This window comes from Chlorocebus sabaeus, chromosome 12 (genome assembly GCF_047675955.1).
Source record: "Chlorocebus sabaeus isolate Y175 chromosome 12, mChlSab1.0.hap1, whole genome shotgun sequence".
In the NCBI taxonomy this organism is placed as follows: Eukaryota; Metazoa; Chordata; class Mammalia; order Primates; family Cercopithecidae; genus Chlorocebus; species Chlorocebus sabaeus.
In genome coordinates, this window is record NC_132915.1 from 109,751,198 (window position 1) to 109,765,784 (window position 14,587).

The 14,587-nt window shown below is 57.9% G+C and overlaps 2 protein-coding genes across 9 annotated transcripts in view; both read left to right on the forward strand.

Moving 5' to 3' along the window:
* ADAMTS13 (ADAM metallopeptidase with thrombospondin type 1 motif 13) overlaps positions 1 to 3,160 on the forward strand; it is a 41,977-nt gene extending 38,817 nt beyond the window's left edge. For 5 of the 6 annotated variants that reach the window (XM_008005773.3, XM_008005776.3, XM_037986968.2 and 2 more), the window contains 3 exons: positions 329 to 505; positions 1,691 to 1,875; positions 2,748 to 3,160. In XM_008005773.3, the coding sequence (XP_008003964.3) occupies positions 329 to 505; positions 1,691 to 1,875; positions 2,748 to 2,954 (569 nt within the window). In that variant the 3' untranslated portion in view covers positions 2,955 to 3,160. Of the gene's footprint in view, positions 1 to 328; positions 506 to 1,690; positions 1,876 to 2,747 lie in introns of those variants that run through there. The other variant, XR_499635.3, reaches the window with a different exon arrangement.
* A 541-nt stretch (positions 3,161 to 3,701) lies between these two features.
* Positions 3,702 to 14,464, forward strand: CACFD1 (calcium channel flower domain containing 1). Of its 3 annotated transcripts, XM_008005780.3 has the most exons (6): positions 3,702 to 3,946; positions 7,216 to 7,288; positions 9,055 to 9,180; positions 11,650 to 11,757; positions 12,077 to 12,201; positions 12,300 to 14,464. In XM_008005780.3, the coding sequence occupies exons 1-6, from the start codon at positions 3,826 to 3,828 to the stop codon at positions 12,446 to 12,448; spliced, it is 702 nt and encodes a 233-aa protein (XP_008003971.2). In that variant the 5' UTR covers positions 3,702 to 3,825; the 3' UTR covers positions 12,449 to 14,464. The 3 variants fall into 3 exon arrangements, with proteins under 3 accessions (XP_008003971.2, XP_008003970.2, XP_008003968.2); XM_008005779.3 differs by lacking the exon at positions 12,077 to 12,201 and having other exon boundaries at positions 3,709 to 3,946; XM_008005777.3 differs by lacking the exons at positions 3,702 to 3,946; positions 12,077 to 12,201 and adding an exon at positions 5,011 to 6,662.
* The last annotated feature ends 123 nt before the right edge of the window (positions 14,465 to 14,587 follow it).

The window sequence follows — 14,587 nt, forward strand, 5'->3', positions numbered from 1 at the left end:
GTATGTCTAGGGCCGTGCAAGCGATGCTGCCAGTTACGGCCCCTGCCAGGAGCCAGCACAACGCTGCATGCCCCGTTCCTGGCAGGAGCCCCATGTACATTCCCAACTTTAGTTTGCATCCCATCTCATGACTGGGGAGTGATGATCTGCATTTTACAGATGAGGAAACTGAGGCTAGGAGAGATTAAGTGACGTGCTCAGTTACTTAGAGTCACATAGCCAGCAGTGGGAGAGGCGGGACTTGAACTCGGCTCAGTCTACCCCGGAGCCACTCCTCTGCTGACCAGGCGTGGTAGTGCTGGACCCTCACTGCCCTGCCGCTTCCTAGGGGACATGTTGTTGCTTTGGGGCCGGCTCACCTGGAGGAAGATGTGCAGGAAGCTATTGGGCATGACTTTCAGCTCCAAGACCAACACGCTGGTGGTGAGGCAGCGCTGCAGGCAGCCGGGAGCCGGGGTGCTACTGCAGTATGGGAGCCAGCTTGCTCCTGAAACCTTCTACAGAGGTATGGCCAGGCCTTCTCCACCTCCCCTGGGTGCTCCGGTCCTGGCAGGGAGGCTGGGTGGGTGCTGCTGGGGATGGGGCCAGTCCCAGTGGGGTAGTGGGAAGATACAGAGGGAGCTGACTGAGATGGAAGGAGCTGGGGTTGGCCAGTGTCAGTCTGTACATGCCAGGGAGAGGTCGCAGGATGAGTGCTACATCCCTCCTCTTTGGGACTGTGCGGCAAGATGGATGGATGTGGGATGTGGTCCACATCCTCAGTCAATCCCTCAGGCCTCTGCCCCACACCCACCCGCCCCACCCCCAACCCTCCAGCCTTTCAAGGCCCTTTAGGGTTTTTGTGGGAGAGCCACTGTCCCTTGGCCCTGTTCTAGTGCACTGGTGTGAGCACACATGCTTGTACATGCGTGTGTACCCACAAGCACACCTCAGACAGAGGATGCCACCTCAGGGACCCCTGCCTTGCCCATGGCCCCCTAGATACCCTCTGATAGCCCTCTCGGTTGTCCTGGAGGGCTTGCCCTCTCCCAACAGTCCAAGCTGGCCGAAGTTGGCTTCCCTAGCCGGTTCCAGAGGTTCCTCGGCTCCCCCAGGTGTCAGGGGCTTAGTGGCAGTGGGCTTAGCCTCTGCAGAGACCTAGTGCGCCTCCTCCTTGCCCCAGCATCTGCCTGAGCAGAGAGCTGTGTATGTGCCTCAGCGCACAGGTGCTGCTGGGTCCTGCCAAAAGGCCATGAGCCCACTGTCACCGTTCACACTGCTTCTTACTTCCCGGCCCAGCCCCACCCACACAGGCACCTGCCTTGAAAGAGGTGCAGGAGGTACAGGCAGGCGGCAGCTCCAGTGAGCTCCGAGGAACAGCAGTGGCTGCCATGGGTGGAGCCTATCCTTGGTGCCAGGTTCAGTGTGAAACACTCTTGCACATGTGACATCATTGAGTCCTAAAGACCACTCTGCTCAGTGCATGCCATTGTTTCCTTCAGTTGCAGAGGAGGCTAAAAAACATTTAGCCTTTGCCTAAAGTCACTGGGCCAGGAAGTGGTAGAGGTGGGGTTCAGCAGGGTTTGCCTGGGAACCCCAATATTGACCACAGTGCCATGCTGCCCTGCACTGCTTCCCGGCTGTGAGTTGCCCTGGCCTGTGGCATCAGTGGTCTGTCTGGGTTTCTATGTCCCACTTGCTCCCCCTGCAGAATGTGACATGCAGCTCTTTGGGCCCTGGGGTGAAATCGTGAGCCCCTCGCTGAGTCCAGCCACGAGTAAGGCAGGGGGCTGCCGGCTCTTCATTAATGTGGCTCCGCACGCCCGGATTGCCATCCATGCCCTGGCCACCGACATGGACAATGGGACCAAGGGAGCCAATGCCAGCTACATCTCGGTGAGGCCCAGCATGGGGACTTGTGCTGTGATTCTGGACAGCTTTCCCTAGGGGGTGCAGGACTAGGGGACCCCCTTCAGTTTATTTCAGACTCAAACCCTCCAAATCATTAGTGAAAGAATGGGAGAAGAGCGCTTCCTCCACATATTCACCAAGAAATGTTTTTTGAGCTGCCTACAAGAGTGAAATAGTGGCTCATACCTGTAATCCCAGCACTTTGGGAGGCTGAGGAGGGCAGATCACTTGAGGTCAGGAGTTCGAGACCAGCCTGGCCAACATGATGAAACCCTGCCTCTACTAAAAATACAAAAAGTAGCCAGGCATGGTGGCGTGTGCTTGTAATCCTAGCTACTGGGGAGGCTTAGGCACAAGAATCACTTGAACCCGGGAGGTGGAGGTTGCAGTGAACCCAGATCGCACCACTGCACTCCAGCCTGGGCAACAGAGTGAGACTTTGTCTCAAAAAAGAAAAAAAAAAAAAAAAAAAGCAAAATGATAAAGAATGGTAAAGACCTTTCTGATGTAGACTGACAGCTAACCCAGGACTGAAGCATAATTTTACAGTCTGATATGACTTGGACAGAGGAGCACCTGCACCCTCCCCAAGGTTTCCTGTGTCCTGGGAGAACTGTGTTCTGCAGGGTATCAGCTTCCCCAGACGAGGCAGCCTGGCCCTGCTCTGGCACCCTGACTGTGTGTCCTCGGGGAAGTGATGTAACTTCCCTGGAGCTCAGTTTTCTGGGTAGAGTAACAGCGTACTCCTAGGAGGGCTTTGTAAGCATTAAATGTGATCCGGAATCTGTGAGCCCCTGCACATTAAGGGCTAATTATCACTTATGGCCGGTCCTTCTGGGCTGCCCCTTTTCTCTCAGATCCGGGACATCCACAGCTTGAGGACCACAACGTTCCATGGGCAGCAGGTGCTCTACTGGGAGTCAGAGAGCAGCCAGGCTGAGATGGAGTTCAGCGAGGACTTCCTTAAGGCTCAGGCCAGCCTGCGGGGCCAGTACTGGACCCTCCAATCATGGGTACCGGAGGGGCAGGACCCTCAGTCCTGGAAGGGAAAGGAAGGGACCTGACGGTCAATGAACATTTGTTACATGTCTGGCCAGCCCTGGAGGGTTGACCTCTGGTCTCAGTGCTTTCCAATTCGAACTTTTTCCAATCTTAGGTATCTACTTTAGAGTCTTCTCCAATGTCCAAAAGGCTAGGGGGTTGGAGGTGGGGATTCTGGAAAGGCAGCCCCCATTTCCTCGGGTACCAATAAATAAAACATGCAGACTGACCGGCGGTTTTTTCTTATAAGCTGTCCAGACCTGGCTTGAAAACCCATCCCATGGCAAGGCAGGGATTCGCTGGCCCCGCTTGGCTCTATCTTGATCTGCGCAAGCCGCTGGACATCCCTAGTTTTCTTCTTCCTATCCAGGAAGAAAAGCCAATCAGGATTCCACTCCGAGGCTGGCGCATTTGCCAGCTCCCTGCGAAGCCCCACCCGTGTGTCCTGGTGTGAGGGTCTGACCCCTAAGGTGTCCGCGCGCCGCCAAACCCCGCCCCCTATGCTAATGAGTGCCCGCCTCCGTCAGGAGCAAGTCTCCGCAAACTGCGGGCCTCCGCCCCCTATGCTAATGACGCCCGCCCCCCTCGGGCGCACCCCTCCGATGCCTGAGAGCCCCGCCCCGTATGCTAACCCCACCGCGCCGCAGCCTGCGGGTCCCGCGCCCTACAATAATGAGCACCTGCCACCCCTCGAGCTCACCTAGCCGCGGCCTGAGGGTCTCGCGCCCTATGCTAATGAGCACCCGCCTCCCCTCGGGCGCTCCTCGCCGCAGCCTGAGAGCCCCGCCCCCTATGCTAATATGCTCCCTCTCCCACAAGGCAGCGCGCCGGTTCGGACGCGGCCGGCTCCCGAGCCCTTTGTGAGGGCTGTGGGCTGCGCCTGACGGCGGCACCATGAGCGGCTCAGGTGGGGCGCCCGCGGCGTCCGCCAGCTCTGCGCCGCCCGCGCAGGAAGAGGGCATGACGTGGTGGTACCGCTGGCTGTGTCGCCTGTCGGGGGTGCTGGGGGCAGTCTGTGAGTACCCGGTCCGGGAGAGGGGGCCGGCCCCGCCGCGCATGCGCGCCCCGCCCCGCTCTGCCCCGCTCCGGCGGCCCCGGGGGAAAGGACCCCCTGGGGGGCGGGGGCCTGCCGGGCGCCTCCCGGGGCGGAGGAGTGGCGGGGCCGCCGGCAGCCGGCGTCCCGGGGTTGCCATGGTTACCATGGTTACCGGCTCGGGCCTGGGCGCCTTGGTACCCTGGGCTGGGCTAGCGCTTCTGGGAACATTTCCGGAGGGACCAGAAACCCCAGGGCGGGGGGCACCGGCCTGGGGCACGTGACTGAGCCCTTCCCTCGCCCCCCAGGGGCTTTTGTGAGACTTTCTCGGTGATGCTCACGGAGCGCATGCCCACCTGGCCCGTAGTAAGCGTCAGCTGTTGACTTGGGCGTAGGTGACGGCAGCCACGTTGCTAACCTTTGGGCGAGGATTGTTGATAAGGGAGGCGGGTGCACGGCCAGCTAGATTTCTGGCAGGAAGCCACCGGGTGGAAGTTTGCTGGGGGTCAGGTGGTGTCAGGGCATAGGTGGCCCCCGGGGGCCTCGGGGCAGTGAGCTGAGGGCCGGGCCTCTCCCTGGGTCCTCTGTCCGCTGTCAGCTCTCCCCCGTTGCTGCTGCCTTAGCCGCCTATCACCGGCCCTCCTCCCCTTCTCCGTAGGCATCCCAGGCACAGACCCTGACCTTAGGCTCCCAGGGAAGCTAGGCTCTTAGGCACAGCCAGAAAAGGACAAAGAGGGAGGCAGGTCTGCTCCAGGAGTGAATGGAAGCTGTACAGCTGGCCTTCCAGGGAAAGACAAGTGTGTCTGAATGATATCCTTTCCTTTCCTGTCTGCCCTCAACCTTGTGAATAACTGGAGTGGGCAAGGTCTTATAGAATGCCTGTCGAGGATGTCTGCAGGGTTTAAACACTGGCACAGAGGGCTAAATCTGGGCCTGGGCAGGGCAGACCCCATCAGCTCTCCTGCCAGAAAGACCATCTTTTCACCTTGGGTTCTACAGCCTTTCCAGGTGGGTGGAGGGTGGAAGGAGGTTGAGGGTGGAGGGATGTTGAGGCAGGAGGGTGCGGGGCTAGGAGTGTGCTGCCCTTGCTAGGCACGCCCTTATCCGGAGGCAACTGAATACAGTAGGGCAGGCCCTACCCCCAAATACAACAAAGAGGCCCCAGGTTTGTGCCACTGCTCTTCAGGGCAAGTACGCTTTTGACTTTGTAGGAGAGACTGGTGGGCTTGAAGTTAGGCATTGGTTCCAGTCCTCTCGTGTCTGGTTAGCTGTTTTCCCCGCAGATTAGGGTGAGCAGTGCAGAGGGGTGACATGGTTAGTGGTGAGAAAGGAAAGGTGCTGACTGTGGCCTGTAGGCCACACCTCCTTCCTTCTTGATCAGTGAGCCTGCCGACTCACAGATGAGCCCTGGAGTCTTACTCAGTTCTGTGTCTCTCAAAGTGAGGTGCCTGTGCCTTTCCCGGGAGTACCTGGGGCTCTGTTGGGTCTACAGATGAAGCTGCAGGGGAAACCTGTGCCATTGCCCTGAGTTGTCAGTTGCATCTGCAGAATTTTGGGGGGCACGGTTATGTGAATATTAAATGCTGTATTCCAGGGTAGAGTGCAAAAATGCAGTGTGTTTTAGAGATGCAGCAGGAATTCAGACAAGGGTTGTGTGCCTGGCTGGTCCTTGGGGTAAGGTTTTCCTTCTCCAGGGTGAGGGGATCAGAGAGAGGAGCTGGAGAGGGTCTACCCTGGGTCCTGAGAGCATCTGGAGGTGATATCTTGGGAGGGGACAGGATTGTATGGTGACAGCCCCCTCACGTGGAAGATATCACCATTGAGGTCCCCAAGTGGACATCCTCCAGCCCTTTATTACTAAAGGATTCCTGGCTGGAGCCTGCAGGTCTGGGTTGATACCTGGTCCTCCCCCAAGGCTGGCTGTGGGTTGGACAGCTGGGGTAAGGTTGGAGCTGGAGGCCAAATGCTGACTGCAGCAGGAAGCACAGCCGAGCTGTCAGGTGAGGCCAGGCACAGCGGAGAGGCAGGGAGCCGTGTCGCCCTTTGGGCACCCTGCTGGGGCAGGCAGGCCCCTTTGCACCTGTGGTTCTGGAACCCCTTGCTGTCTGAAGGCAGATGTCTAAGGCTGTGCTGAGGAGCAGTGCAATGCTTGAGTCCTTTGTTTTGGAAGGAGACCCTGGGGGCAGTCCCACTGCAGTCTGGCTCACTTTATCTGGCTTCCTGGCCTGCTGTCTGCATAAGGTTACCTGGGAAAATGGAAAACGGCAGAATGCCAGACCCAGGCGGAGGGATCAGGTGCAGAGGAGCTGCTGCAAGTTTAATGAGCTGGTTGCTAATTGCTGCCTCCAAGGCCCCCACTCAGCGATGGCCTGGGCTTGCTCCCTGCCCAGCAGCCAGCTCCCTGGACCCTCCTTGAAGGCTCCTGGAGTTCCTGGTGAAGCCAGGCTGCAGGCTGTGGGTAGAGGAGGGAGTTGGGTGCAAGAGACCCTGCTGGTGAGGTGCAGCAGGGAGGCGGGGAGGCAAGGCTGCACATCTGGGCATCAGAGAAGCCACGTTCTGGGGTGGAGGAAGACGCCCCCTCCCCTTCCTGGCCTCATGGCATTTCAGCGGTGTGTGGCTGGGCTGTGGGACTTGCTCATGTGCAAGAGGAGAAATGGGCCTCGGCAGATGAAGATAGCATGCCCGCGGCACAGGGCTGGTGAGGAAGTTAGAGCTGGAACTGCTGCTCGGTCTTACCTGGTTCCCATCTCTGTTCTGAGAGAGGCACCCGTTGTCCCAACCAAAATCCAAGCCACATTTTCTGAGTCAGAGGACTTCCTGTGTGGCTGGCCCTGTGAATGGTGACAAGTGACCCTTGCCAAAGGCTGAGTCTTGGGAGAGCACTGGCCTGAATCCTTGAGGGACATTCTCTCTTTAATCCTCCTTTAATCCTAACCTCCCTTTGAGGTGGATATTGATGTAGCTGGGGTCAAAGGGCCAGCTCCTCTGAGCCCTGGAGCGGAGAGAGGGTGCCGTGAGATCCACCTGCCACCTTGCTGCCACCTTGCTGTGGGGCCTGGGGCAAGCCGCTGCACCTCTCTGCGTCTCCTCACCTATCTCAGATGATAGAGGGCAGGCTTCTGGGTGCTGTGAGAACTGTGTGCTGAGCATCCGCAGAGACTCTCGTCCTTTCCAGTCATCTCCCGAGGCTGCCATCCCAGCAGGCTCCCCCTGACTCCTTGCTGACTCCTGCCCGTCTCTCTTGTTTCAAGCTTGTGCGATCTCTGGCCTCTTCAACTGCATCACCATCCACCCTCTGAACATTGCGGCCGGCGTGTGGATGATGTGAGTAGCACACGGCCGTCCCGCCCCAGGGGTCTCGCTGGTCGGGAGTCTGTGGGGCGCCTCCTGGGGCAGAAGAGTGGCAGGGGCCGTGGGACCGGGCATCCTTGTGGTTGCCATGGTTACTGGCTCCAGCCTGGGCGCCTCAGGGCTTGTGGGTTTCTGGCCACAGCATGCGGCTTCTTCGCCTTCATATCCCCACCACGTTTGGTTTCCTAATGAGAGGTCGGGGCCCAGGGAACGCCCACCCTGGCCTTCATCCGGTGCAGGGGCGAGGCCATCAGTGCTCCAGACATTTCTGGAGCATCCGCGGAGACTGCAGATGCCAAGTCCACTACACTGGGGACCTCGCCCTCTGGGAGCTCCCAGGACTGGAGTGGGGAAGGCCGTTCGCTGGGGCTGGCTGAGGACTGGGTTGGATGGTCCGCTGGGAGAGGACGCTCTAACTCGGAGCTGTGCTAAAGATAGATGGGAAAGGCGGGTTGGAGTTGTCACGGGAACCCGCGGTCAGAACACCCTCATGTGCGTTCCATGCCCACCTCCTGCCAGGGTGGCGCCATCCCGTCAGAAGGGAAGGTGGGGTGAGGGCAGGCCCATGCGACTTGAGGCACATGAGAAGTGCTGTGACCAGGAATTGACTGTCCTCGTGGGGCTTGGTGCCTTGAGGGGCACAGAGCTGGACGCGATTCAGATCCCATCCTCAGTGACCTATGGCCAGTGGAGAGCCTCGGGGGCCTGCTGTGGTGGGGTCCCCAGCGCCTGTGCTGGCCAGTGGTGGATAGGGAAAGGGGATGGACAGAGAGGCGCCTGGCCCAGCTTCAGGGGGTGGAGTCGGAGCCTGGCCGAGTTTGAAGTGGAAGGGGCTGGCCCAGCACAGAGTGAGCCAGTGCTTGGAGGCCTGATGTGTGGGAGGCTTGGGGCGGGGTGCAGTGGTTAAGAGTTGCAAAGAAAGTGCCTGCCCCGGGCTCGGGGTGGCTCCTGGGTGTCCTGAGCCTGCATTTCTGTTACACAGGCATAATGATGGCACTTTTCTCCCAGGCTTGGGGACAGACAGAAGGGCCTGGCCCAGTGTCTGGTAACTGATTGTTACCCACGCGTAGAGAATACCATCACCACAGCAGACACCCTCCATCACCAGTGGCGTAGCTGTTCCCACCTCAAACATGGGGCTGGACGCAAGGACTTGCTAAAGTTCTTCCTCCCCAGCGTGGGCTTCCCCTGGGTGTCCCTGGGCCTGGGGCCAGTGGCATCGGGTGTGTGGGCAGCTATCCGTGACCGTTTCGGGACTGCATGGCTCCAGCTCTCTGCCTCCCTGGTGGGGCAGCCTTCCTGGTGCTGGTGCCACTGACAGCTCTTGATGGCCATGGCGATAATACTAACAGCAGACAGAGGACACAGCTGCCAGCGCTCCATCTGCGGATGAACCCGCTGCAGTGTTACAGCAGTGCCACGATGTGGGGTCCTCTTTCCTCCCTCTCACACAGGAGGAGGAGAAAGGGCAGCTGAAGACCAGGGGCTTCCCTCTAGGAGTGTTCAGTTCAGCTGGGGAGATGGGTGCAGGGGCAGCTGGGGAGTGCTGGAGTCTTCAGCAGAGGCTCTTCAAGGGGTACAAGCAGGTGCCCTGGAGCAGCCGGGCGGCTTCCCAGAGGAGGAGGGATGAGGGCAGGAGGGTGAGAGAGGTGGCATTTCTTACGGTACTGGCACTGGGGGCCGCCCTCATCCTCCTGGGATTGTCAGTTGCTGCTTTTCTCCTGCCCTGGTCCCTGCAGCATGAATGCCTTCATCTTGTTGCTGTGCGAGGCGCCCTTCTGTTGCCAGTTCATCGAGTTTGCAAACACGGTGGCGGAGAAGGTGGACCGGCTGCGCTCCTGGCAGAAGGCTGTGTTCTACTGCGGGTGAGGGGCTACTGGGCAGGGTCCTGTGACACAGTTCCCCAAAACCCCACTGACAAAATAGGACCCAACAGTCAGGTGAGGGTGGGCAGTGTATTCAGTTCCTCGCTGTAGAAGTGTAAACCGGGATTGCCTTTGTGCACAGTGATTTGCTGATAGCTGCTAAAACATGCTTCAGCGGTTCTGTACCCGGGAACTCAGCTGTCGCTGTGCCGTAGTCACCGGAAGGTTCAGAGGTATATGAGCATGTGTGGCAGCATTCCGTGCAGTTGAGAGAAACGGGAAGCGTCTGGAATTTTGGTCCATCCACTGGGAGTTGTTAACTCCCAGATGATAGTAGGTCTGTAGGACATGCTTCTCTGCAGCCTTTGCGAAGAGTCGGTTCATCTAGATGTCCTGACGTGAAAGGGGAGAAGCAGGTTGCAGAGCAGAAAATGTGGTTGCCCTCTAAATACGCTTGTTAAAAATTTTCCCATTTCTAACAATGAAATCAATATGTAATACTTCTCTGAGTCATAAGATGGAACTAATTTCAGGATAAGTTTAATACATGGAAGCTCCTAGAATAATGCCTCCAGTGCACAGGAGGCTGGCGGCAACAGTATTGATTATTGTCTAGGTTCTCTTTAGAAAGAAGTCTAGATGCAAGCTTGCTTTCCCTTCAGAGGGGCTTGGTAGTTTTGATGGTAAGAGCGCAAGCCACGTGCTTACTTGTGGAGCCATCTTCTGCCGTATCTAAGTCACGAAGGACACAGGATCACAAAGCTCTTATCTACACGCAGTGTCATGTCACTAGGGGTTTAAAAAACTGTATTTTAAAAATGCTAGCCATAATAGAAATTCATTAACAATAATTTGGAAAATAGAACAATGTTACTAGAAGCCCACTGCCTGCTAATCTGATGTGTGTGCTTCCTGTCCGCAGGCATTTTTTAAAAGCCTGCTCTTAACACAGTTATAACCATTACGAATAAGTTTGTATCCTGCTTTTTTCACGTAGTGTCATGATACAAGCATTTTAACATCGCCACAGATTTTATAACATTCTTTCAATACAGCAGTGTTCGTTCAGCTGGATGATTTTCTTCATTTCTTAACTGGTGTAACTCGAGCTGTGATAAACATCTGTCTGCTAAAACTTTTTCTGTGTTTATGATGATTTCCTTAAGATCTATTTTCAGGTGTGGAATTACTGGGTCAAAGATTCTGATCATTAAAAATATTTTAAGACGCGTGGCTATGTTGCTTTCCAAAGAGGTCCCTTGAGTCTCTCCCCCGCCCGCACCCCTGCGCAGGGCTGCACACCACTTCACATTTGCATTTATCTATTTCGTTATCTAAGAGGAAAAATATTTTCCCGCATGTTCCCGTTGCATTTTCTGATTTGAAAATTTTCAAGTTTCCTTTTTAACCCGTGGGAACCTCAGTGTTTTGTTTCGCAAGTTGTGTGTTTTCTGTATTAAAGATTCAACGATCCTTGGTTGTATTTCCTGCAACTATTTTTCCAGCCTGTTCTTTACCTTTAATTTTGTTTTTGTCAGAAGGTTCCCCGCTGTGGTCTTTCTTTTTCTTGGTAATTTCTATTCTTATTTTATCATTTGGAAGTTTTTTAATGACAGAAAAATCTCACAACCACATGTCTACAAGAATGGAAATTCAGGTAGAATGCCATGGCCATGAGTCTCGTCCTCCCGCACAGGCGGCTCCTCTAGGGAGGCAACAGGACAGAGCGCTGGTCTCCAACCTGCAGGTGTCCTCCTGGCCCAGTTAGCCCAGGAATTGCTGCTGGCCTGGAAATTCCAGCCAGGATGGAGAATCAGCCCCGGGGATGCTTACGCCCCAGTGGACCCTGCCACCAGGTGACGCCAAACAGCAGCAAGATCGAGGCTGACCCTGCAGATCCCGCAGCCTGCAGCCCTCCCATGATGAGACCCTCCCATGATGAGACCCTGTGTTCCATGCGGTTGAATTCTGGGGACCTTACTTGTGGTGATGTGGCTGGTGTTACTCTTATGACTCAGTGCATTTATTTAATGCCTGTGGTGTTCAGCATTGTGTAGTTAACATGCCTGACCTCAGACAAAGTTTGATCCCCTCTCCACGGTGGAGATTTTGAGTAACTTGCCCGCAAAGCTAGTAGGGCCTGGATGGGAAGCCAGATTCTCTGTCACAACCTCTTTCTGTCACAGCGAGGGCACTGGACCATCTCGTTACTGTTTAGCCCTTTTTGGGACCACAGACCCCTTCAAAAATCTGATGAAAGCGTTGGATCCGATTCCCAGAATGGAACAGTTTTACAGACAAGTTCAGGGCTGATCAAGGACTTTCTGAAGCTGTGTCTCAGTTGATTTTTTGGGATCCTTCCTGTGCCCTGGGTGTCTAGAAAGGGGGCTGGGCCGAGTCTGGGAAGCAGGGAAGGATGTGGTGGCTGTGGGGCCGGAGTGCCCCCCTTGACCTCTGCTTCCTCCCCAGGATGGCGGTTGTTCCCATCGTCATCAGCCTGACCCTGACCACGCTGCTGGGCAACGCCATCGCCTTTGCCACGGGGGTGCTGTACGGACTCTCTGCTCTGGGCAAAAAGTGCGTCTGCTGGGCCCAGGCCCTGGGCAGGGCCTTCCTTCCCGCCGCCGCCTCCCCCACCGAAGTCCCTCAGTGAGGAGGGTCTGAGAGTGGCCCCTTTTAGCCAGTGCAGACTGAGGCAGAGGCCCCAGTGACTCATCAGTGCCTCCAGGGCTCAGCTCTAGCAAGTGAAGACAGAGGATTCACAACACTTCTGCGTGGCCCAGTCTTGCCCTGTCGCGGCCTGCAGCAAGGATAGCAAACATATGACTGGTGGGAGCCCCTCCCCTCCCGGGTCTGCACCGGGCATTGTAGTCAGTTGCCACCCTCTCTTCTGCAGGGCCCAGACTGAGGCTGGTTCCTTCTCAGCCCAGCATCCCAAGAAGCCTGGGCCACTCTCAGAGGGGACAAGACAGGCCTTTGCCACCCCAGCAGTTGTCTCTGGGGAAATCAGAATGCCCTCAGGTCACAGTTGGGTCACAGGGCAGGAACCGGGCAGTAGTCAGGAGGGCTGTGGGCGTGGGGCTGGCGCTCCACGTGACGCTGCCTCTCTCTCTCCCCAGGGGCGATGCGATCTCCTACGCCAGGATCCAGCAGCAGAGGCAGCAGGCAGATGAGGAGAAGCTCGCGGAGACCCTGGAGGGGTAGCTGTGAAGGGCTGGGCACCCCTCCCTCCCTGCCCCCTCCTCTGGCTCTGTGTGAGTCCAAGTGAGGCCTGGACTGTCCACACTGAGGCACAGCCTGGAGAGGGGCTTCTGCACCTGCCCCTACACCTGGAGTCCTCTGCTCCTTTCTCCAGACTTGCTTAAGCCAGGAGCGCCTGGCTGCTGGTATGAGAGTCTGGGCTGCTGGACTTGAGGCAGAGCCGAGCAGAGCCTGCAGCAGCTGTGTGGACACCAGATGGCCTTGCTCCCCCGCTGGGTGGGTCTGCAGACCTCACACCACAGACAGGGCTGCCAGTGACCTGCTGTGACCTGGCAACAGCCTCCCCTGGAGATGCTGGTCCTGGCTTGAGGGGAGGTGCAAGTGGGACCCTGCCACCTGGGCACTGGGCAGAGGGACCTCCCCCAGCTCTCTTGGCAGGTAGAGCCGCAGGGTCCAGGACAGCCTGCCACTGCCAGCAACCTCCCACCACTGCTTAGGGTGCAGCGCCCACTGCCACCCCACCTTCTCAAGAAGCCCATAGGGCCCCTAAGGTACATCCCTGTACCTGGAACTGCAGCCTCGGCAGTGACCGCACAGCTGGGTGGGGGATGCTCCCTGCCAACTCCTGGAACCTTGGACAGGCCACCCCAAGACCCCTCAGCTGCCCCTCCTCCCTGGGCCTGCTAAGGCCCCTAGGTTCTGCCCATCAGCACCCCCCCACCCGGCTGGCCTTGGTGCTAAGGAAGTGGGGAGAGCAGGCTCTCCCTGGCCTCACTGAGGGTGCCCACCCTCTCCCTGGTGTGGCCCCATCATGTCAGCCGCAGCCCAGCCCCGTGAGTGGGTCAGTGGGTCTGACCTCAGCACCCACTCAGGTTCTCCTGCCGGCCTGCCCAAGCCCTGCCCTCAGGGAGCTTCTGCCTTTTAAGAACTGGGCAGAGGCCACAGTCACCTCCCCACACAGAGCTGTCCTCACTGCCCCGGGTGCCAGGCCATCTGGAGCCAGGCCTACCCAGGGAGGACACGGAGAGCTGGTGCCCGGGAAGTGCATCCCCATATTCCCTCTGCCCCGTGGTCTCAGTGCACTGACCTCTCTGACTGTGAGGCTGGCTCTTGGCCGTCGGGCAGGTGCCTGGTCGGGCCTGGCTTAGCCTGGGTGGGGCTTGGCAGAAGCGGGAGGGTATGGAAGATACTCCATCTGGGTCCGACCCCAGGCTGGGCCTGTGCTGAGCTTCGGGAGCAGAGGTACTGGGCCTTGCTAAGTGGACTGTTTCCCAGGAACACCTCTTGGGCCCATCTGTGTCTGAGGCTGGGAGTGGCAGGCTGGAGGCCTGGGTGTGGGGTTCTTTGGGTCCTGCCCAGTACTGCCCTGGGGACCTGTCTGTGGACTCCTGGGTCAGCAGCACCCCACCCCCGGGAGTCTGGCCAGCTGAGCCCCAGGGTGGCAGGGGCATTGTAGCCTGGTGGACACGTGCCTTCAGGGTTCCTCCGGGGCCACTTTCCTCAGGCCAGTGCTGGGTTCAAAGGGCTATGTGTGTGTGTGTGTATATATGTATGTGTGCGTGTGCACGCATTTGTCCCATGTATGCAGTGAGTGAGACCTGTCTACCTCCCACGAGAAGCAAGGGCTCTGACCGCCCTCTGCTCCTTCCTACCCAGGTAGTGGGGCCCCGGGGCCCCTTCTGCCTGGCCTGCCTGCTGCTGCCCCTGCCAGAGGGGCCTCGCTGACAGCCAGAGACAGCAAGAGAAGGGTGGGCTGTGGATCAAGGAAGGCTGCCCCTGTGCCCTGTGGGGAAATGGTGGGTGCACAGCTGGATGCAGAGGTGGAAGGCCCTCAGCCACAGGCCAGAGCGGGCGGGTCACCTGTCCCAGGTTCCCAGCAAGTCTGCAGCTGTGCGGACCTGGGGCTTCTGACCCTGTCTCCCAGGGAGTGTGCTGTCCAGCAGGGGCCCTGCCTTGCAAGGAACGTCTCTTCCAGCGGCTGGGCCACTCCTGCCCCGTCTGGGCTGTGTGTGGCGCTCTTTCCCCCCGTCTGCACCTCTGTGTTCTGTGTGTGTCTTGAGCAATAAAGCGCAGCCGTGGCTCACGTGTCTGTCCTCACTCCCTTCTGCTTTGGTGCCTGTGTGTGTGTGTGGAAGCCAGGCAGGAGCCGCTGGCCCAGGAAATAACTACAGGTCCTGTCCCGAGGCTGCCTCTGGCATCACAGACA